Genomic DNA, 22,995 nt, shown 5'->3' on the forward strand with positions numbered 1-22,995 from the left:
TGTCTTGTTCCATATCCAACTCTTGCATTTGGTCTCTGTGACAAGAATAAATACTTACTATGAGATGCTGAAGTGGTATGAAAGGGGAAAGTTCAACCGCACGAGCTTGGTAGTAAGGAAAGTCAGCTGTTGCAGTTGCTTTTATAGATGTTAGAGTCAATACATTAGGGTGGAGGAGGAATGCTCGGAGTGCACGTGAGCATGAAAAATGCTGTCAGCAAGATAAGTTTACTGCCCTCATCCAACTTCATATGCGAAGGGATTAAGGTTGGTGTTAAAGTGAATGGTTCATTGTGTTTGGAATGAACCTAAAAAAATTCTACAAATGATCTGTGAGAGTAATGAGCTCAATTTGTACAGTAGGAATTTAGCTATGTCATATCATGAATCTATGTAATGATAGCTCTATGGGTGAATACTGAATCAGTAGTCATCTGCTTGGTTCGCCGAGGTCATAACTTTGGGGGAAGAAGGGCATTGGGAACATTACAACATTGTGACAACACATAGCCTCTTCCTTGCCTCTGTTCTTCGTTATTTCACGGGGAACACACACACTCACAGACTGCATTTGTTTAAAAAAAAAATAGTTTGGCTGCATGACGAAAGGATAAAAAAGCAAATGATCTTACATAACAGATAGTGTTTCAAGTAGGCGACTTGCTATTACTGTAATTATAATAGAATTCAGAATTAAAGATAATGCTCACACAAGAGTATATCATTAACAAAGATAATGAGAATGTTGAATTCAAACGGCTTGTCCTGAACCAATATAGAAATTTAATTCACTGCACACTGTGAATAAAATTTGCAATCTCACTTGTCTTAGGAGCAGCTTGCGTATTACCATGAATTCATCTTATCTGCTTAATGTTGCCGAGGTAACATATTCTGCGCCACTTACTTCTTGATAATGTCACTGATAACCGAGATAAAAATTATGTTTAGAGTGTTATGTCGCTCTTGTTCGATGTAACTGAAAATGCTCCAGAGCGTACTAATAGAAACACAGGTGCGTGCACACATTATATATATATATATATATATATATATATATATATATATATATATATATATATATATATATATATAATATATAAAGGTTGGCCATAAAAACACCAAATAGGGTAGATTTTACAGTATATATATGCATGTATGTATAACTGAATCACGAAAATATGGAACTCGATGAATATATAAATGAAGGCATTGCCTTTATATATATATATATATATATATATATATATATATATATATATATATATATATATATATATATATATATATATATATATATATATATATATATATATATATATATATATATATATATATATATATATATATATATATATATATATATATATATATATATATATATATATATAAAGGTTGTATAAAAACACCAAATAGGGTAGATTTTCAGTATATATATATATGCATATATATATATATATAACTGAATCACATAAAATATATATATAACTCACGTATGTATAACTGAATAAATAAATGAAAATGCATTGCCTTTATATATATATATATATATATATATATATATATATATATATATATATATATATATATATATATATATATATATATATATATATAGTATATATATATCTTATATACAACGAGGGCAAGTTTTTTTACATACTGTGTCAGCTCGTTTAATCACTACCTTCGGTTTACAATTTCATATATATTTTTAGAGCAAAATATTCGGGTCTTGTGACCTTCCCTTCTTTTTGTGGGTAAAAACAATGGGGAATTTACGATTAGCTAACGAAAAGATGCAGAATAAGTGAGAAAAATGCGGACTGTTAAGATAGTTAAGCACTTTACTTCGATTTCATAATCATTCTATTTATAGCGAAACACCTGACTTTGTCCACTCTGGATTGGTGTCAGAATCATTTATACGTCAGTTCTTTGCCTTTCAGGTTCTCTTTCCCTTGTCCATTTTTCAGCTCATGTTGTATAAATTCCCTTACTATCAGGAACAGAGAGAAGAAGAACGCCAAAATCATCGTCTGCAGTAAACAAACCACGAATTTTCACAAGGCCGAACCAACCCAGGCTCCTTGGCCTTGGGCAACAATATCTAGTCAGGACTCAGGCCCTGTGCTCTCTGTGAGTGTCCACCTTCGTGAGCTGTACACAAGTTCCTTTACTTAAATTATTCATCATGGGGATGTCGAGGATCTTGCTTGGTGTTATGAAATACAGACAGAATTACAGGGCCGGGATGGTGAAGCAATTTGAAGTAGTGCGAGATGATCCCCATGTAAGTACAGTCTTAAAGTCACAGATTTCTTTTGGTAAAGCTACTTAGTGATTATATAATGAGGCCTGTAACATGAAACAGGTCCTGTAATTAGAAGGAAACCCCAACATAGGCCAGCCTTACCTGTTAGGTAGCTAGGCTCTAGCCTAAACTTGATCTATTACATAACCAAAACTAGTTGAGGTTGGTCAGTGCTTAGCCTACTGAGAAGGCTTGTTGATTATGTAATCAATGTACGAGACTCAATTCCTTTGTAAGGTATGCTATTTCGTAGTCTCTAGGCTAACATAGCCTAGGACACTGTAGGCTAGATTAATCATTGTTTGCCTACCTTAGCCTGAGGGGTCCTATGGACCCATTTAGGTACAAAATGGAGAATTATGAACGAAATTAAAGTAGTTTTAGAGCTAAATGGTCTATTTATTTTTGAATAGAACTTTCTTTTTATTTTGTAAGAATTAAATATAAAAAAGCATAACATACAAAATTGAGGACATGCTTAAAATGCATAAAAATGTGTTGCACTATTGAAAATGCTGCAATCTGGTGGTGCTAATAGAGAATTATCATAGGTTAGACTTCTAATGCTTAAATTTGCATTGACATCCTAAATGTACAGTACTTCATAATTCACATATGCAAACAGTAAGCCAGTGTCATTTGACATTAGTGACTAGCCTAACATGATAGTATGAAAATGGGGCTGAGATAATCGGAGGTACAGATCTTAACTTAACCTAATCAAGGGCACCATATTTTATTCTTTCCATCTTGGGGTTCAACTACTCTTATCCCCCATAACTATGACCAAAAGTTATGTCAATATTTCCTATGGAGATACAGTATGATGGTAGTCAGCAACAACAACAAAAAATTTGAAGTATAGGTATGGTAATTTACTATCATATATTTTTTATTTTGATGGAAAGAGGGAATCTGTGTTTCTTGGCCACCATAACTTCATTCTACTTCACCTGCAATCATTCCATTCCATCCTGTTTCATATTTTAGTAGAATCATAGTCTGTAGACTAGTGTTGTCCCTTTGGTGAGGCCACCATCTAGGAAAGTGTATGCTTGTCTGGTCTAAAAGTGTATGCTTGTCTGGTAAGTACTTGGCATGATGTCTACTCATCAAATTCAGTCACTCCCTTTTCTCTTTTCTGCTGTGGTGTATTTCTCATGCCCTAAAGGAACATGTCATGAACACATTTTATGCTGATAAAGAGGGTTTTATTGTCCAGTTATTGGGGGATTAAAATAAAGCTAGTCATAGTTTTAGGTTAATATATGACAAACTAAGGTTAAGTTCAAATGGTGCTGTAGTCAGTGGTTAATTTTTCAGTTAATTATAAAAGAATTTCTATCCATACATAAACTATACATTCCTCTGCAGGCCCATGTTGTCTTTTATGTATTTTTGATCATTGTTGTTGGTGCTAACCACTCGTTTTTGTGTTTTCCCTGCTTTTATATTTTGGTTGTGGGTTTTTGAGTGGCAGAAACAAAAAAAAAATTATGTGTACCAGTACTAATGATAAGATATTCAGTCAGTAACTGACAAAGGGGGAAAGAAGTAGAAAATGGATCAAACAATGGCTTTAATCATTATAGAAACACAACCAACCTACCCTGGCCTAAGGGATTATGTCCTACATGACCCAGGGTAAACATAACCTAGACTACAGCACTGCATCCTGCCTGGGTGGGTGCTGTATCTCTCTCCCTCCCCTCATACTGCCATACAATACTTGTTAGCCTTATTTTTGAGGATGTTCACCTGTGGTTTCAGCGAATTAAGTGTGGTTTATGGTTGCAAACTAGGAAAGCAACTAAGAAGACTGAGATGGTGGATACCCAACATGAGTTTTAATGTAAATTTTTCAAATTTCGGCTTATGTAGTTCTTAATATCCCTCTGGATTGACAGCCTCTGTTAGTGGATGCTGAAAAGTAAGGAAATATTAGGGAAAATTGAAAATATACCTGAAATCTGATGCAAAATCTTATGAAGTTTTGATTGGCTGAAAATGCTACGTAATTGTTATGTCAAAGAAGAAATAGAATAGAGAATGCTGTCCTTTGGTGGACAGACATAGTTAAAGTGTAACATGAGAACTCTCTGTTCCAAGGGATGTATTGACTATCCTCTGAAAACTGCTTTGCTGTTTTAAGAGCTATTCAGTACTTTGTCGACCCATTATTGGCATAAGAAAAAGATGTTTGTATTTATGGCATGTGAGGACCAAAATTTCGTTTTTATAATGATATATAACTAGATATTCTGTTCAACTTGCTGCTGTTTAATTTTTATCATTCTTGCATTATATGTTCAGAAGAGAGCCCCCTTTCTTTATTTTATTAGCATTTTGTCTGCAATAATTTTATAGAAACTGTAATTACCATTCAAGCAAGTGACATGTTTTCAGATAGAAGACCAAGCAATGGGATTTGCTTTGTGTATATTTCTCTGGAGATCATATAAAGTTGTAGATTACATATATTAAGTTTTGTTCACGAGACTTACCTGTCAGATATATATATAGCTGTATTCTCCGAAGTCCGACAGAATTTCAAAAACTCACGGCACATGCAGTGGGGCCAGGTGGTTAGTACCCATTCCCGCCGCTGGGAGGCGGGTATAAGGAACCATTCCCATTTTCTATTCAGATTTTCTCTGTCGCCGGTACTGTCAACATCTGTTTTCAGTACCTCCGTCTTTGGATTTCGTAAACTCGTTATTTTCCACTTAAGTATTCTTTTTGACTTTTGGTTTTTTTCTTTGGATTGTGGATTGGCATACGCTTTTGTGGACTGTTTTTGGATTTGCTTTTGATTGCTCTTTGGATGATGTCTGGATCTAGTTCTGCTAGCTTCAGAGTATGTTGTGTGAATGAGTGTAAGGTGAGGCTACCGAAGGCTTCGGTAGATCCTCACACTGTATGCACGAGGTGTAGGGGGCATGTTTGCTTGATAAATGATCGCTGCAAGGAGTGTGAGACTTTGCCGGATGCAAGTTGGAAGGTCTTTGATGCCTATGTATGCAAGTTGGAGCGTGATAGGATCAGGAGGTCTTCCTCCAGGAGTGCTAGTAGAGTCAGGGTATTATTTTCTCTCCTGATAACCCTATTGTAGACGTAGTATCACCTAACCCTGTGGTATTGCCTTCGAGCGCTGAGGTTGTCTATGGAGGGTATGGCCCTGACAGAGATTATGAACACCATCTGTGCTCTCGAATCAAAAGTGATTTCTCTTTAAAGTGCAGTTAAGTGTAGTGATCCCCCTAGTGCAGTGGAGGGGGCGTCAGATCGGCCCTATAACGGACTCCCAGGACTTCAGGGAGGTGGCAAGTCGAAAGCTGCAAGAGGGTTACGGGGGCTTCCCACCAATCTGGCGTCCCTTCGGCAGGACCTGTTGACGCTTCCCAGGCTGCCAAGGATCGTGCGCGTGCACGTATCCTGAAGGACTGCTTCTCGTCCTCCGAGGCGTCCTCCCCGCGCAAGGGGTGGAACTCTCGGAAGGACTCTCGCCCGCTTAAGAGAAGCTTCAGAGAAGAGGACGCTTCACGTCCTCTTTCTCAAGGCGTATTTTCGTCTTCTTCTGAGTGTTTCGACGCTTTCCCGCCACAGAAGAGGACCAGGACGTCTTCAGAGGAGGAAGTTTTTGAGCGCCCCCCCTCGTCTTCTCTCCTTGCTGAGAGGGGGAATGCAGAGCAGCGGCTTCTCGCTGCGAAGGACTCTGCGACGCTCGCAGGACTCGAGGCTGCCTGTCAAGAGGTCCAGGAAGTTCCCCTCTCCTGCGCCTCTTTCGTCTTCTCCGTCACCTGCTTCATCTCCCAGTCGTGCTCTCCGCAGGATCGTCATCGTGACGCTCGGCTGCAGCGTGACGCTCCGCAGGCAGCTATCCTGGGCGCTTCTGTAGCTGCTCGTCAGGGCGCTCCTCTCGCTGCCGTGCAGGGCGCTCGCTGGACGCTCGGATGGACGCTCGACAGGACGCTCATCAGGACGCCTCTTTGGTTGCTCGACGTGGCGCTTCAGAGCAATCAAAGACTGCGGGAAGCATGTCCCTTCACCGTGTTGGACCTCGCAGGCCTTCGTTCTCCCAAGGTCTTGGGAGACTCTCTGGTTTCTCCCACTGAAGAGGGAGAAGTCTCTTGTGAGTCGGAGCCTGCAGACCTTGAGCAGCCTCCTACTTCCTCTTCTACGGACTACCAGGTGTTAGCCGGTCTTCTCAAGGACTTGTTTGGCGACAAGTTCAAACCCTCGGCTCCTCTCTCTCCTCCTTCGCAGTTAGCTTCGTCCAAGACGAGGAGAGTGCCGGGGTTTGTTAAGATGACTTCGTCTCTGGCGACGAAGAAGGCCTTCAAGAAGGTTAACACCTGGATGGAGGAAAGGAAGACCCAAGGCAAGACTTCTTTTGCCCTGCCTCCGTCCAAGCTGAGTGGCAAGGCAGGTTTGTGGTACTGAGACCGGAGAGGACGCCGGCTCAAGTGTTCCTTCTTCTTCCCAGGAGACTTCGCTAGCTTGTCGACGCCTCTAGAAGGTCCCTCCTGTCTGCAGCCAAAGTGTCGTGGACTTTGTCGGAGACGGATCACCATTTGAAGGGACTGTTTCGAACCATGGAGGTCTTTAATTTCCTGGACTGGTGTTTGGGGGCTCTAGATGTCAAGATTAAAAGTCCCAGACTCGATCAGCCTGGGGGAGCTGTCCAGCGTCTTGAACTGCATGGACAAGGCCATCAGGGATGGCTCGGAGGAACTGGCTTCCCACTTTTGTAAGGGCCTCTTGAAGAAGAGGGCCTTGTACTGTAACTTTTCAGCTAAGTCAGTTTCTCCGTCGCAGAGGGCAGAATTGCTGTTCGCCCCGTTGTCGAGCCATCTCTTCCCCCAGTCCTTGATCAAGGATCTCGCCGCCAGCTTGAAGGAGAAGGCCACTCAAGACCTCTTGGCCCACTTGTCAAGACGCCCGGCAGTCCCTTTGTTGTCGTCGTCAGGTCAGACCTCCAGGAAGCAGAAGCCCTTTCGTGGAGGAGCTTCTTCCTTGAGATCGTCTCCCCAAGGAAGAGGTCTTTCCAGAGGCGGAGCCCCGCCTAAACCTAGGGGCAAGAAGTGACTTGCAGCGCCTCCAGATGCCTGTAGGAGCCAGGCTTCTTTCGTGTGCAGGAGCCTGGAGAGCAAGAGGGGCGGACACCTGGTCCCTCCAAATTATCGAGAGAGGGTACAAGATCCCCTTTCTCGACACGCCACCTCTGTGCACGTCGCCCAGGGATCTGTCGCCCTCCTACCATCAAGAGAAGCAACAGCCCCTTTTTGAGCTATTAGTGCAAATGCTCGAGAAAAGAGCTGTGGAGCAAGTCCTGGAGCTGGACTCCCCAGGATTCTTCTACCTACTGTTCCTAGTTCCGAAGCATTCGGGAGGATGGAGACCAGTCCTAGATGTCAGCAGACTGAACCGCTTTTGTGAAGGAGAAGTTCAAGTGGTGAAGGAGGAGTTCACCAGATGGATGGTCTCTCTGGACCTTCAGGACGCCTACTTTCACGTCCCCATACATCCCCAGTCAAGGAAGTACCTGAGGTTTGTACTCGGGGGACGGGTGTTCCATTTCAGAGCTCTTTGCTTCGGGCTAAGCACAGCCCCTATGATCTTCACGATCATCATGAAGAATGTGGCGAGATGGCTTCTCTTAGCGGGCATACGAATCTCGCTTTACCTGGACGATTGGCTCATTCGAGCCTCTTCGCAGTCAAAGTGCCTGGAGGACCTGAAATCGACTTTGGAGTTGACGAAGTCTCTAGGACTTCTAGTAAACGTAGAAAAGTCCCATCTGATCCCGACGCAGTCCATCGTGTATCTGGGGATTCAGATGGATTCAGTGGCTTTTCAAGCTTTTCCGTCCCAGGAACGACAGCAGCAATGCTTAGGGGATGGGGAGCAACACTAGCGGGGGAGGAAGTGTCAGGCACCTGGAGAGGGGAACAGGTGTCCTGGCACATCAATCTCAAAGAGTTAGGGCGATTCTGCTGGCCCTGCAATTCTTCCCGAGAGCCAGAAGGGGTTTCAGGCCGAGTGATTTCAGGTAAAGGAGGGATGGGGACAACACCCACTAGCCCTGGCATACCTCAAGAAACTGGAGGAACTCGTGTCCTGGTCCCATGTTTGTCCTAGTGAAGGAAATCCTGCTTTGGGCCCATGTTTCAGGGGACCACGATCCTCACGAGGTTTGTGGCAAGAAACAGGGAGAATGTCCGTTCCTGTTCTTCTCAGTCGGCAGCGATCCTGCTTCTTCCGACACGATTGGACCCTTTCAGGAGGTGTGTCAGGAGCTGTGGAGGTTATGGAGACGTCCCTGGGTGGATCTCTTCGCGACGTCCAGGACTAAGAGGCTTCCTCTATACTGCTCTCCCCGTTACTGCTAGATCCAGGAGCAGTAGCAGTAGATGCCCTCCTCTGGGATTGGAAGGGAATGGATCTCTACGCCTTTCCTCCCTTCAAGATTCTGGGGGAGGTCATCAGGAAGTTCGCAGAGTCGGAAGGGACGAGGATGACGTTGATCGCCCCTTTGGCCAGCGGCAGAATGGTTCACAGAGGTCATGGCCTTCCTGGTGGACTTCCCAAGAACGCTTCCCTGAGAGTCGATCTGCTCAGGCAGCCCCACTTCGATAGGTACCACAAAAACCTCCCCGCTCTGAGTCTGACTGCATTCAGACTATCACGAAGTTGGCGAGAGCGAGGGTTTTTTCAAGAGAAGTGGCAAGGGCTATCGCCAGCGCCAGGAGACCCTCCTCCAATGTGGTATACCAATCAAAGTGGGCCAATTTCAGGAAATGGTGCAGAAGCAAGGGGATTTCCTCAACCACGACCTCTGTGCCGTAGATAACAGACTTCCTGCTTCATCTTAGGGAGTAGGAAAAGCTGGCAGTCTCGACAATTAAAGGATATAGAAGTATGCTGTCGGCAGTCTTCAGACATAGAGGTCTAGATTTAGCCGACAACAAGGATCTTCATGATCTCTTGAGGTCCTTTGAGACTGCTAAGGTACCTCAGCCGAGGACGCCTTCCTGGAACCTGGATGTCGTCCTGAATTTTTTGATGTCGGATACATTCGAGCCTCTTCATTTGGCATCGCTCAAGAATGTGACAAGGAAGGCTATTTTCCTAACTGCTCTGGCGACAGCGAAGAGAGTTAGTGAAGTTCAAGCCATCAGCAAGCACACAGACTTTAGAGGGCATAATGCCATATGCTCCCTTGGCCCTATGTTTCTCGCCAAGAACGAGAATCCTTCTACCCCTTGGGTATGGCAGAAATTCTTGGGCAAGAATAAGAGAGAGTCCTGTGCCCTGTCAGGGCTCTCAAATTCTACTTAGACAGGACGAAAGGAAGTCGAGGCCTGTCGGACAATCTGTGGTGTTCTGTCAAAAGGCCGGACTTGCCGATGTCCAAGAATGCTCTGACATTCTTTTTAAGAAGCACGATCAAGGAGGCTCATTCTACCTGCCAAGACAGCGACATGAGACTCCTGAAAGTCAAGGCTCACTTAGTGAGAGCCATTGCGACCTCGGTGGCTTTCCAGAAGAACATGTCCCTTAATGATCTTCTGGGTACCACCTTCTGGTGAAGCGAATTCGTGTTCGCTTCACATTTCTTGCTGGATGTGAAGACGACATATGAAGACTGCTATTCGCTAGGACCATACGTTTCCCGCACAATGTTGGGGGCAGAGAGCGATACTCATCCTATCCTTTAGAGGTTAGGTTAGTATTTTTTAATCTTGATTTTGTGTTTTATGGTTGTTGGGTTGGCCACCGAGGTGGACGTCCCAGTCTTTAGCTTATACTAAGTTTAATAACTTAGATAGGCTCAGTCAGGTGGTTGGTCGTTGCTCCTTTTGCCCTCACAGTATGGTCTTATGATCTAGTCCCATTGTGGTCACGCCCCCGTGGACAGATCATCTAGAACTCACCAGCTATATAGGTCACTACCTTGCTGGAGACTCTAGTAAAGCAGAAGCAGGCTTGGGTGACAGTATCACGAAGTCAGCTATGCTAACAGGTAAGGAACCAAGGCGTCAATCGCCTACATATATTTGTTTCCTAAATCCTATTCTGTCTCTTCCCACCTCCAATGGTGGGATTCAGCTATATATATATCTGACAGGTAAGTCTCATGAACAAAATGATATTTTAATGATAAAATAAAGTTTGTTCATACTTACCTGGCAGATATATATAATCATAGTGCCCACCCACCTCCCCTCAGGAGACAGTGGCACTAGAAAATCTGAATAGAAAATGGGAATGGTTCCTTATACCCGCCTCCCAGCGGCGGGAATGGGTACTAACCACCTGGCCCCACTGCGTGTGCCGTGAGTTTTTGAAATTCTGTCGGACTTCGGAGAATACAGCTATATATATATCTGCCAGGTAAGTATGAACAAACTTTATTTTATCATTAAAATATCATTTTTTCAAGGTAATAGTTACTCCAATATTGAGAGTAAGCTTTTACATTGACTAATGTTGATGTAAATAAGTAGCCTTGGGGATATAACAGTCCATAATTTAGGTAAAAGTAGGTTTGGTGAAATATTTCATTTGGAAATAAAAACTCATCAGTAATCTTAAAATATGTTTAATCATTGTAATTCATAGAAAGGAATAGTAGTGTTGGATTCCTATCAGGTCATAAGCAAGTATCTTGTTTATTCCAGACCTTATTGCAGGGTAGAATCGATACTGTACCTATACATTTAGTAGCTATGTTCATTGTAATGCTAAGACAACCTTTGCTTTTTGCAACAGACTAAGGGACTTCTGAAACTTAGCTATGTATAGTGTCCATTGATGTCAACATATGGTACACCAGTGCGATCATGTTAAAAGGTCAGATTTATAGTTCCACTTGCAACAGCATGCCATCCTGTTATTAACAGTGAAATCTCTCATCCTATAATATAAAGATATGCTTTGTTAAAATTAACCTTTATAAGGGTGTAACAGACATATCTTCCCCCCTCTTGGATAAAGTTACTCTTCTGTCTACCTTTCAGTTTTGTACAATACTGTGAAATCTCAACAGGTAAAGGATCCTTGTGATTACACCAAATGTTTGTATTGCAATAAATTTTATTGATATCTAACCACATGTTCAAGCTTAGAGATAACAGGAACACATATGAGTATAGTTGCAAAGGTAATCAATAAAAATATGATAACTTAAGTCTTGGCAAGACATAGAAAAAAAAAATGGAGTTTTCATAATAAAACTAATATTGTAATACTTACCTGAACACCTGAATCAGCCCTGGTTACCCACCAGCCCGAACTATATCCCCAAAGCTTTTAACCACTAATTGGGTAATTGACTGTCAGCATTACCAACGCTTACAGGAAACCTTGTCAAGATGAGTTACCTGAAGCACCGTTGGCAGCGCTGCTGCAAGTCCCAGCTGCGCGTGGCTGGGTTCCCCAATTGCGTAATTCACTAATCAAATTGAAGTTGGGAGGAGGGTGGGAATTATTCAGATGTTCAGGAAAGTATCACAATATTAGTTTTATTATGAAAACTTCATATTGTAATACACTCCCTGAACACCTGAATTAGTCTGATTAACAAATTTTAAGGAGGTGGGATCAATCTAATATCAGCCCAACCTGCCACATGGGAAGGCAGGTAACTCATTATACACCTACTTTGCCTATATGCATGTATCCTCACCTGGTTATCCACTCGGCAGGAGAGGATGCCTGTAGAGAGAGTACCCTCGACGCCAGTCTCAAGTCTCAGTACTGTCTGAGTCGAGCTACCTCTCATGTGGTATTCAAACCTCCTCATGGATAGAGGGTAGCAAAATCAACCTACCATGCGGCTAATCACAGCCTCCCATGTGTGGCGGAGAACGACGACCTCCCATGTGGCTAATCAAAGCACTATCATGTATGGAGGGGGCGATGAATCTCCCATGTGGCTAATCAAAGCACTCTCATGTATGGAGGGGTATGATGAACCTCCCATGTGGCTATTGTAGCCTCTCATGTATGGAGGAGAAGTTGAATGTGCAGTCTCTTCGGGTTCTTCGCCGTATGATGCAGCCAACACCTGTGCAGAAGCGGGGGGGCGGGTTTTGGAGAAAGATCCTATCAGTCTGGCTCAGCCTAGTTTCATTGTGCTAATGTCCTGCCTAGTGCTTCCCCTATGGATTCTGATCAATTTAGAATTCCAAATTCCTAGCCTATCTTGAATACCTAACTGGCCCCCCCACCCCCCAACCTTATCCTGCATTTACAAGATCGTGTTGGCCGCCACGAAAGGACACTTCTCCGACAAAAATTGGATGTCCCTGAGGTAAAAGGTCGTAAAGACCGACATTGCTTCTAAAATCGCCGACACCGAATAATTCCTAAGGAAGGCTGAAGATGTTGCCATTCCTCTGATACTGTGCGCCCTCGGATGCGCAAATGAAGTTGAAGGTTCCAAAGTTAATGAAGAGCCTTCTGACGCTTGTTGAATAACCTTCTGAAGAAAGAAACTGATTGCGTTCTTGGAGATTGAACGCGAAGGGCATTTAGGAGAGACGAATAATGTTCTTGGGCGAGGCAAAAGTTTCTCGTCCGAGACAGATAGACTTTTAAAGCCCTAACTGGGCATAATAGCATCTCGGAAGCGTTACCTCCTACAAAGTCCTCTAAGGATGTGACTTTGAATGCCCTTGGCAAAGGATTAATTTCCGATTCGGACTTTGCCACGAATTCCTGTAAGTAAGAAAGAAAAATATCTTTCCCCAAAAGGAGACTGTCCTGGATACTGCCCAAATTTCTGTGATTCTCTTGGCCATAGCCAGCACAATTAGAAAAAGAACTTTCTTAGTTAATTGCTTTAGGGGCATAGACTAAAGGTTCGAAAGCTGCTGATCATAGGAAATTCAATACCACCACTAAATCCCACGAGGGGGCCCGAAGCGGAAGAATTGGGCGCTCTATTTTAAAAGATCTTAACAGATCATGGAGAATCTTGCTGGATGAGAGTTCCAGGAGATGAAAGCGGAATGTACTGCTCAGCAGTGACCTGTACCCAGCAACTGTAGAGTAAGAAAGTCTCTGGTCTCTCCAAAAAATAGCAAGAAGTCTGCTGCTTTCACAACTGTCGGGTGTGAAATACAATGTCCTTGTTTCCGGCACCATCCACAATACATTGCCCACCTGGCCTGGTATAATTTCCTGGTTGAATTCCTTAGGCAGAAAGACAGTTGTCTAGACACTGCTTTAGAGAGTCCCGCATGACAGGCCACTCGCTGGACAGTCTCCATGCCGCTAGCTTCAGCACGCGGAGGTTCCAGTGGAAGTAGTGGAAGTGCGGGTGTTTGTGTAAATCTCTCCTCTCTGGGAGGAATACTGGAACTTCTGTCAACAGGTCCAGGAGGTCCGGAAACCAAGGTCTCTGGGGCCAGAATGGGCAGATCAGGGTCATTTGAGTGTTCTTGCAGATCCTGAGTGTTGCTAGTACTTCCTGTATCATCCCGAAGGGAGGAAATGCAGGACATGGGATCTGCTACAGGGGAGAAGTAAACTGGAAGGCGATGGTTCATCCTGATGGCGAATAGATCCACTGTCGCTGGCCATCTCTTGAGCAGCAGTTGCACCTCGTCTTGCACTAATGTCCATTCCCCTCCGAGAACTTCCTGAGACCGACTCAGAGCATCCACCAAGACGTTGAGTTTTCCCAACACGAATTGGGGAATGAGTGAAACTGTGTGTTCTTCGCACCAACTGAGAACTCTCTGTGCTACCTCGTTCAACACCTGTGATCTTGTTCCCCCCTCCTTTTTGAGATATGATACTGCTGTAACGTTGTCGCAGAACAACAGTACGGTCTTGTTGCTTACCTGTTCTGCAGAGCAACTCAGAGCCTCCTCGACAGCTCTTAATTCCCTGTAATTTATGGACTCCTCCCGATCCAGATCCCTCCAAAGGCCCTGGGCCTGAGATTTCTCCAGGGTTGCACCCCAACCCTGATCTGAGGCATCTGTGTACAGATGTACGTCTGGAAGGGGGAGTTCAACCTTACGTTGGTGGTCAAATGATGTTCTTCTGACCACCACCGAAGATCCTTCAGGCAAGAATTGTCCCAGATTATTGACGCGTTCTCTTCCTGAAAGTCCCAGCAGTTCCTGAGACACACTTGCAGAGAATGCATCCGGAGATGAGACCCTGGAACAAGAAGGGATAGGGAGGCCATCCGGCCCAGCAGGCTTTTCCATTAGCTCACAGGTTGCACTTTGTTTGACATGAAAGTTTCTAGCTGGCTTAAAGTTGCTAGAACCCGCTCTTCTGTCGGGAAAGCCCTCAAAAGACGCGTCTGAATTGTCATTCCCAGGTACGTCTTTACTTATGTTGGAAATAGATAACTCTTTTCGAAATTGACTCTTATGCCTAACTTCTGGCATAGGTTCAAAAGAAAATCCCTTGCCTGCAGATCCTCCATCTTCCGTGGAAACCAAGCCAGTCGTCGAAGGTATCTTCTCATTCGAAGCTCCCAACGATGCATGATGTCTGAAACAGGAGACATCACCTTCATGAATATCTGATGTGCTGTGGTTAGACTGAAGCAGAGGACTTTGAACTGGAATGTTCCAGTTGGACCCAAGAAACAAAGGAACTTCCGAGATTCCTGATGAATTGGAACCTGGAGATAAGCGTCCTTGAGGTCCACTGAAATCACCCAATCTTCCCTCCGGACCGACCGCAGCACCGACTGGAAAGTTTCCATATGAAACTTCGTCGAGGTTACAAACTTGTTGAGACCCGAGAGGTCTGTGATAGGTCTCCAAGATCCTCCTGCTTTGTGGGCCACAAAGATCCGGCTGTAGAACCCCAGAGAAGGGGGAGCTGGCTCTAAGGCTCCTTTCTCTAAAAGGGCTCGGATCTCTGCCGCCAAAGCTAACTCCCTGATGGAAGAAGGGGAGTAACTGGGAAGATGCACTGGTGACTTGGATAGCGGAGGATGAGAGTGAAAAGGGACTCTGTAACCCCTCCTTAAGACCTCCACTACCCAACTCTCCGCACCTCAATCCTTCCAGATGTCCCAGAACGGTGCAAGGCAACCTCCTATGGGTGCAAATGAAGGGAGTGTCTCCTATTTTTGAAAATCCTTCTTACGATTGGAAGGTTTTGGATCCAAGGCAGAACTAGAAAGCTTGGAAGCAAATCGACAGCACTCTCTTGGAGAATTCCTGAATTGACTTAGAGCGAGAGCGCTGTTTTTCAGAAGACATTGTAGCCCCCTTCGGGGATCTGGCACTGTGTGCTGCGACTCCATTGCAGAAGTAGACGACACAAAGTTGACCATTGCCGACACGTCTTCTTCTCTGAACAAACTGCTGCTGAGTGCCAATGGAGCCCTCAACAGTGCCCTCTTATGGATGTCAGGAAAATGAGGAGGCAGGTGGTTCAGATAGAAGTCTCTCCTTTTCTTCCCTAAGAATGTAGTACATCCTGCAGAAACGTTTGCCTGGTGTGCAAGCCCCATGGAAACCGACGTGATGAGGTTGCTGAAAAGTGTTGGGTCAGACGGAGAATAACCGTCCCTGTTTGAGGGACCCCATCAGACCGGATAACATCCCCATAGTATGTGATAACGCCTCCGACTGATTGCGGAAAGTGTCTTCTAAGATACTTCTGTACTGGCTTCCCTGGCTGAGATAGATACAAGACGGTTCAATGATGGAACCCGAGATAGGAGAGCCTCTACCTACTTGTTCAGCTGCACCCTAACACCCACAGAAGGGTTACCCGCCACCCTGTAAAAGCCCTTCCGAATAGGAAGCAAGGGTGAATCCTGCTTACCCGATCCTATCACTACTGCCAACCTATTGTCAATGTCTCTCAAAGCCTGCATCGACCCTGCCAAACCAGACTAGATTCTTTGGTGACTGTGTTAATACCCGCTTTAATGCATAAGCGACTCGAACATCGCTTGGTTATGCTTTTTGGCTCCTCCGGAGCCTTGGACTGTTGCATACAGCGAGTGGATAAAGTCCAACATCAGTCTGTATTCAGACTCATTGGCCGAAGGAAAACTAGCCTCTGGTATCTGATCCTCTTCTTCACAGGAACAGTCTCTGTCGAATTGGTCCGACTGAGCTGAAATCGGAAATGAGACAGGCTGACCCCTTTTTTCGTTGAACCTGATGATCCGGAACATGAAGACTCCTGGGTGCTCAATACGACCCCTGATGAATCAAAAGACAAACATAAAATTGGGAGTCACCGAAATAGTTTTATTTCCTTAACCCGCACCCTCCAAAGATGATGATGCAACACCTGGGTCGGTCACACCTGGGCGGACAACGAATCCACTCCTGAGAGCAGAAAGACCGCAACTCCCGCACCACGCAAACTCGGATGCAGCAGGGTCGAACGAGACTGGGGATCCGGAACAGAAGGCCCTCTACTTAAAGAAGAAGAGGGAAAGGGTCCCTGATTACCCAAAATCAAACCCAAACCTACATAGACCACCTTAGCCGGAGGGACAGAGGAACCTGTCAAAAAAGTTGAAAAAGGAGGAACTGAAGGAAGAAGAAAGGAATATGCCACACTCGGAGGTACTACCGGAGCTCCTGTCAGTGATGTTGGGCAGGTAGAGAACGATCCAACTGGCCCCGAACTTGAAAGGGTTTCGAAGGGAAGATTACGAGGTACCGAACCCAAAGAAACAGGAGAAGACGAAACACCAGGCATCCTATTACCAGGGGAATTGCGGAAACTATCGGAACCACAGAATTAAATGCTGCAGCAGGTGCACTGCCAACTGCTGCAGCAACTAGATCAGAAGGCTGCAGTGGTACTTTATTAGTCATTTCCTCCTAACTGAAGACAAACCCATAATGGCATAGATGCTGGATGAGCTACTAAAGCACCCGGAATGTTCCTCGAAAGGTGGCTAGAGAGGGAAGGTTGAGAAAGAGTAGCAGAAGAAGGTTTGGAAGCTGTAGAGGATAGGGAGAAATCTGAGGTTACAGAAGAAGCCATAGATTTTAGAGAAAGAAAACATACAGATTCCGGTCCTCCTTGATAATCTTGCAATACATCATTTGTGAATTCCTGGAAATTCTTCATTACATGATCATGGATATTCGAATACCCTATATTAAAACACTGACCAATGACCTATACCCTTTGGAAAGACCCAGTAAATTAGCATTATATTCTGCTACATTCAATGTCCTATCAAGTGAACCATCACCAACCAATGAAAATTTATCCCCAGAAGGAAAAGGAACTCGAAGAGGAAGGGAAATCCTCTGACCTTCCCGAACCTGGCAAACTTACTACTAAATCGACATCCTCTTTGATTATTCAACTAATTTAGCAACATTTTGTTGCAAGGAGACAGTGTAAAAAAGAACCGCTGCTGGATCTAACAGAGATCCCGGAGCCTTAATTACACCTGTCCCCGAAAAAGACTGCACCTTTAATTTCTCTCCTACACTCTGCTACCTCACTATCCCTATTTAGCCTAAGTGTCAATCCTATCTCTAGATTTACCTCTGGACTTACACTATCCAAAGAAAGGGGACATCTGCTGAATGGCCTTTTTCTCCGTGCAGGGGCCTGCAGATCCTACCTTCGAGGTTTCCTTCTCCATGACCCCTGGCACCCATTAGGGCTGGTTCTGGAACAGGCAGGAGCTGAAAAAGAATGGTTAGTTTCTGTTTTCCTATTACCTATATTTTGTTCTTTGAATTCTGATAACTTAGTCATAAAACTAGAAAATAAATTTGTCATGCTAGCCAATAATTTATCTTCCAACTTCCGAATAACTCCAATTCTATAACTTCTTTATCTAAACTCTGAGTTTCTACAGCTGGTTCCCTGTGTTTGCTCTTGGAAGCTAGAGATTTTCTATGCTTAACATAATCCTCCATCTGATCTTTTGACCATGGCCTACATTCATCACATCTTAAAGTTAAGCTACATTGCACCTTCCCACAAGCTGTACAAACTGAATGTCTATCGTGTTTGAGGGTACTCATCCCCCATTTGCAAGCTGTGGACGATTGGTGAGTGGCAGCGTCTCCAGCAGTTGCGGTGTTGGTTGCAGTAGTTGTAGCTGAGGTTGAAGCAGTTGCACTATCCAAGGGGGGCATCTTTTTATCCAATCTATCCATCGCGAGTCCAAAACGAGCCATAGTCCAAACAGGAGAGAAAAATCCAATGCTAGGTGACAGAACAGTCCAGGAGAAAAAGGCGAAAACCAGTCCAAGTCGTTATCCAATATCAATAAAGTCAGTATACGGGGGTCGGGCAATAACCAAAAGTTCACCTGAAGCAGGAAACATCCATGCAGCAAGGCGAACAAAAGCAATTGGGAACCTGATCCTGTGGCTGGGACTTGCAGCAGCATTTCATTTACGGTGTTCAAGGTAACTCATCTTGACAAGATTTCCTGTAAGCGTTGGTAACGCTGAAAGTTAATTACCCAATTAGTGGGTCAAAGATCATTATATAGTTCGGGCTGGTGGTAACCAGGGCTAATTCAGGTGTTCAGGGAGTGTATTGCAATATTTTACGTTTTTGGTGATGAGGAGTAAAGGAAGAATTCTGTATTTTCACTATTGGTATTAGTGGATTGTGAAGCATTTGAAATTTATTGCTTTTCAAGTTTTTAACAAATGTAGATTATCAAAAGACCTTTCTCACACTAACAAGGAAGATGCCTGATCAATAGACCCCCCTTTCTTATGAGACACTCCAGATGCATCACCCATCTTGTTAATAATGTCTTGAGAGATTTTTCCTAAATTTGCAGTGCTTCAGATGTTCCTCACTTTTGTATTTTAAACCAGATGAATAATGTAATCACATTAAATCATTTCCATTATGAGATAACAATAGCTTTCATATATAGTACTGAAGTACTGTACAGTGCTATCATTTAATATTTAACATGCTGTAAAGTGGTCTTCATATTTTATCTTAATTATTTGTTGACATTTTTGGTCTTTTGCTCTGTCGTATTGTACTGAATTAGCATTTTTGTAATGAATTCATCTTTTTTCTTCTTACCTTTCAGCCAAAGGCGGTATTTTTCAGTTGTATGGACAGCCGTATGTTACCCACAAGATTCACTCAGACAAATGTTGGTGACATGTTCATTGGTTAGTGGTATGATAAAGATCTAAAGTTTGTGAAGAAATGCTAAATTATTTTTTTAAACATCTAACTTCCCTGGTAGTTATATATATAGCTTAAGTCCCTGACGTCACGGCAGAATTTCAAAAACTCGCGGCAATCGCCGATCGGTAGTCAGGTGAACCACCTGTGCGCCCTCTACCCAGGTACCTGGAACCATTCCAACTATTCCTCAGATCTTCCCTGCCGCTGTGTCGGTAACATCGATGGAATTTCGCTCGTAGCCTGTGTTTTTTCGCAACTTATTTTGGTGAAGTACACTTTGGCTTGGCTTTCGCTTGTTCGCTTTTGGATTTTCTTATAACATATCTATCTTCATCGAGTGTGAAAATGTGTGTGGGGATGCAAGCGGCTTGCTAAAGTCTCCTTGGATCCCCACTCAGTATGTCTGAAGAACGGGAATGGAAGACCGGCTCAGAAGAGCCAAGAGTACTGTATCTCACTCTTCTTGATATAACCGGGGAATAGTTAATTCTTTTCCCCTTGCTAACTATCCTATTGATCCTTCTCCGTAGTGGTAGTCTCTGAACCCCTACTGAAACAGGTAAGGACCCAACACTTCATGTTTTTGTTGGCTGCCATTCAGACCCTGCCCCAACAGGTAAAATCCCTCTCAGAAGACAGGGATAATATGTGATCGACAATAAGAGATCTAAAAAATAAAAGTGTTAATATGTTGTTAGTGCAAGTGCAGTGGAGGGTGCGACCGCTCGGTCCTGTTGTGCTCCTAGTCCTGGACCTCTTCCAAGCTCACCAACCCCTGTGAGAAGGAATGTCGAAAGACGAAGGGAGGCGAGAGGCTTTAGTTACCGAGCGGTCGTCCCCTCGAGCGTACCTGTTGACGCTTCCCAGGACGCTCACCCTCGCCATAGGAAAGGCGAGGTTAAAGTGTTTTTTCGTCCACCAGTTGCTGTACGTCAACCGGAGGAAACTTTTGACCGATGTCGCACAGGCGGCCAGTTCTCAAGTAACCTCTAGGTTTGGCGGGACAACGAATGTTAAAGTTGGACTCCGGGAGTCTGGGCGCAAGCTCTCCAGGGCAGGGTCGAGTCAGGACGCCAGGGCACAGGCGAAGCGCCGGAAACTGCCAGGGCATCGGCGTCGAGGAGACGCTGGAGCTGGACGCCAGGACGCCGGGCTTCAAAGCTGGACGCCAGGACGTCAGGCGTCGAGAAACTGGACGCCAGGACATCAAGCGTCAAGAGGCTGGACGCCAGGACTTCGGGCGTCGAGGAGCTGGACGCCAGGACGTCGGGCGTAAAGCTGGACTCCAGGACGTCAAGTGTCGAAGTTAGACACCAGGATGTCAGGCGCATTAAGCTGGACGCCAAGACATTAAGCTTCAAGAAAATGGATGCCAACACGCCAGGCGTCAAGAGACTGGACGCCAGCCAGGCGTCAAGATGATATTTTGAAAGACGCCTCTACTTCCGTCTTCGGAAAATCGGAAAAGAGAATGATAATATCTTGCATTCTCCTGTGAATCCTATTGTAGAGATTTCCGACGAAGACAATATAAAAGGCCATCAGCTTTCATCAGACTTGAAAAGACTTATGAAACGATTTTCGGAAATTTTTCCAGAGAAATTTAACCTGACTGCTCCTCATTCCCACCTTCAGAATTTACTCTTGTGAAGGCGTCTAAGAGGGCAGCATTTACGAAGAATGGATACTTTCGAAGGAGAAACAATGAAAGACAGCCTTTGTTTTCCTCCAACCAAACTAGCTCAAGGTCTAGCTTTTAGTATCAAACTAGAGAATCGTTCGGCCTCGAAATACCTGCCCCTTCCCAGGAAGGAAGATGGAATTATTCAACACGACTGACACCGAATAACTCATATTTCTGATGTCGTGTATGGATAAAGGACTCTGATATAGTTCCAACGAATCTACTGCATCTTTCTCAGCGGGAATCCTGAAGAAAAGAACCCATCTTTGCTTTGCTTTTCCTGGCTAATGGGGTCACGTCCAATCAAAATCAGAACTGATTTATACCCTTTTTCCTCTCACCTCTTCTCTCAAGATTTGGTAAAGAGGACTTTTCATCCTTGGCCCAGAAAACCACGTAAGATTTAATATCTAAAAACAGCAAGAAAAGTCCTACCAACGACTTTCATCGCTAAAAAGAGTAAGGCTGAGGCTCCTGTGTTTCAGGTATCTCAGCCCTTTTTCAAATGGTCGACCCTCCGATAGAGGTTCCTCTAGGGCGGGTAGATGAATGGCAACGAAAAGAGGCTCTACACTGGGAAGAAAGAGAACCTGCCTTTTTCCTGCAGACTGAGGTAGGAGCCAGACTGTCCAGCCTGAGGAGGCCCCTATACTAACAAGACAATTAGACTTTTCTGCCAAATGCAACAACAGAACAAAGGCAAGGCTTTATAGCAACAAGTGTCTATGATGTTGCAAAAGGAGACCAGACAGAGAGTTCAAGATCCGAATTCCCCATGATTCTACATTCGGTTATTCCTGATCCCCAAATGCTTGGGGGTTAGAGACCGGTGTTAGACGTGATTGCACTCAACTTTTCTGTGCAATAAACAAAGGTCGCTATTGAAACGACAAAATCGGTTCTAGCAGCGGTCGGACAGCATGACTGGATGGCCTCACTGGACCTTCCAGGATGCGTATTTTTTACATCCCCATGCACCCGAACTCCAAGAATTTTCTGAAGTTCGTCCACGGAAAGGTTTTCCAGTTTCGGTCTCTTTGTTTCAGCCTTAACAGACAAGGATGACGTCTGGCTCTGGAGTCGAGATCTCTCAAGAGCAAGTTACCCAATATTGAGGGACGTCATGATAAAACTTCATAGACTCCAGGTTGTAGCCACTGGAGCAGCCCGGAGCTCTTCCCTTCCAGCCCCAAGGGTAGCTTTCCTACTAAGAACAAACGTAGACAGTCCTGTTCAGTCAGGATACCAGGCTGCAAGAGCGTGGCGGACTCTGTGCTGCCTTTCGTACATCCTCCTCTTCCTCCTTAGGATTGGTACTCGTCTGCTGAACCCTCTCCACGATCCATTATTGACGATGAGGAGGAAATAATTGCCGTAGCTGAGGCTTCCCAACCTGTCCCCAACAGCAGGAAGCCCCACATATAGCTTTAATATAAAATATGCAGCAGACTTTGTCTTCCCTGGTACAAGCGTGACAACCAGGCAAAGAGAAGAAGGATAATAGACGTCCAACTAAAGCTTCTAGACGTCCAGAAGTTTAAGACGCTGAACATAGTGAATGAAACTCTAGACGCTGGATGCAGTGGCGTCAAGCATCTAGGAGTGAAACATCATGACGACAAGCGTCAATGAACCCAAGACGTCAAGCGTCAAGGCATTGGACGTCAGGACGTCAGGCTTCAAGATATTGGAAGCCAAGACGTGGAGGTAGCTCAGGGCGCAAGATGCACTGGCATCAAGCATCTAACAAAGATTTTCACAAGGATGATTGCCAATGTAGCAGGTTTTCTTCACTCGAGAAACATCAGAATCTCCTTGTACTTAGAACACTGGTTCCTCAGAGCTCCTT

General features: G+C 44.4%; 1 protein-coding gene across 1 annotated transcript in view; it reads left to right on the top strand.

Moving 5' to 3' along the window:
* The first annotated feature begins 1,932 nt into the window (after nucleotides 1-1,932).
* CAHbeta (carbonic anhydrase beta) overlaps nucleotides 1,933-22,995 on the top strand; it is an 85,330-nt gene continuing 64,267 nt past the window's right edge. The window contains exons 1-2 of the mRNA XM_067125275.1: nucleotides 1,933-2,293; nucleotides 19,359-19,443. Of these exons, the coding sequence (XP_066981376.1) occupies nucleotides 2,195-2,293; nucleotides 19,359-19,443 (184 nt within the window). The 5' untranslated portion in view covers nucleotides 1,933-2,194. The remainder of the gene's footprint in view (nucleotides 2,294-19,358; nucleotides 19,444-22,995) is intronic.

The sequence above is a fragment of the Macrobrachium rosenbergii genome, chromosome 23 (assembly GCF_040412425.1).
Source record: "Macrobrachium rosenbergii isolate ZJJX-2024 chromosome 23, ASM4041242v1, whole genome shotgun sequence".
Taxonomy (NCBI): domain Eukaryota; kingdom Metazoa; phylum Arthropoda; class Malacostraca; order Decapoda; family Palaemonidae; genus Macrobrachium; species Macrobrachium rosenbergii.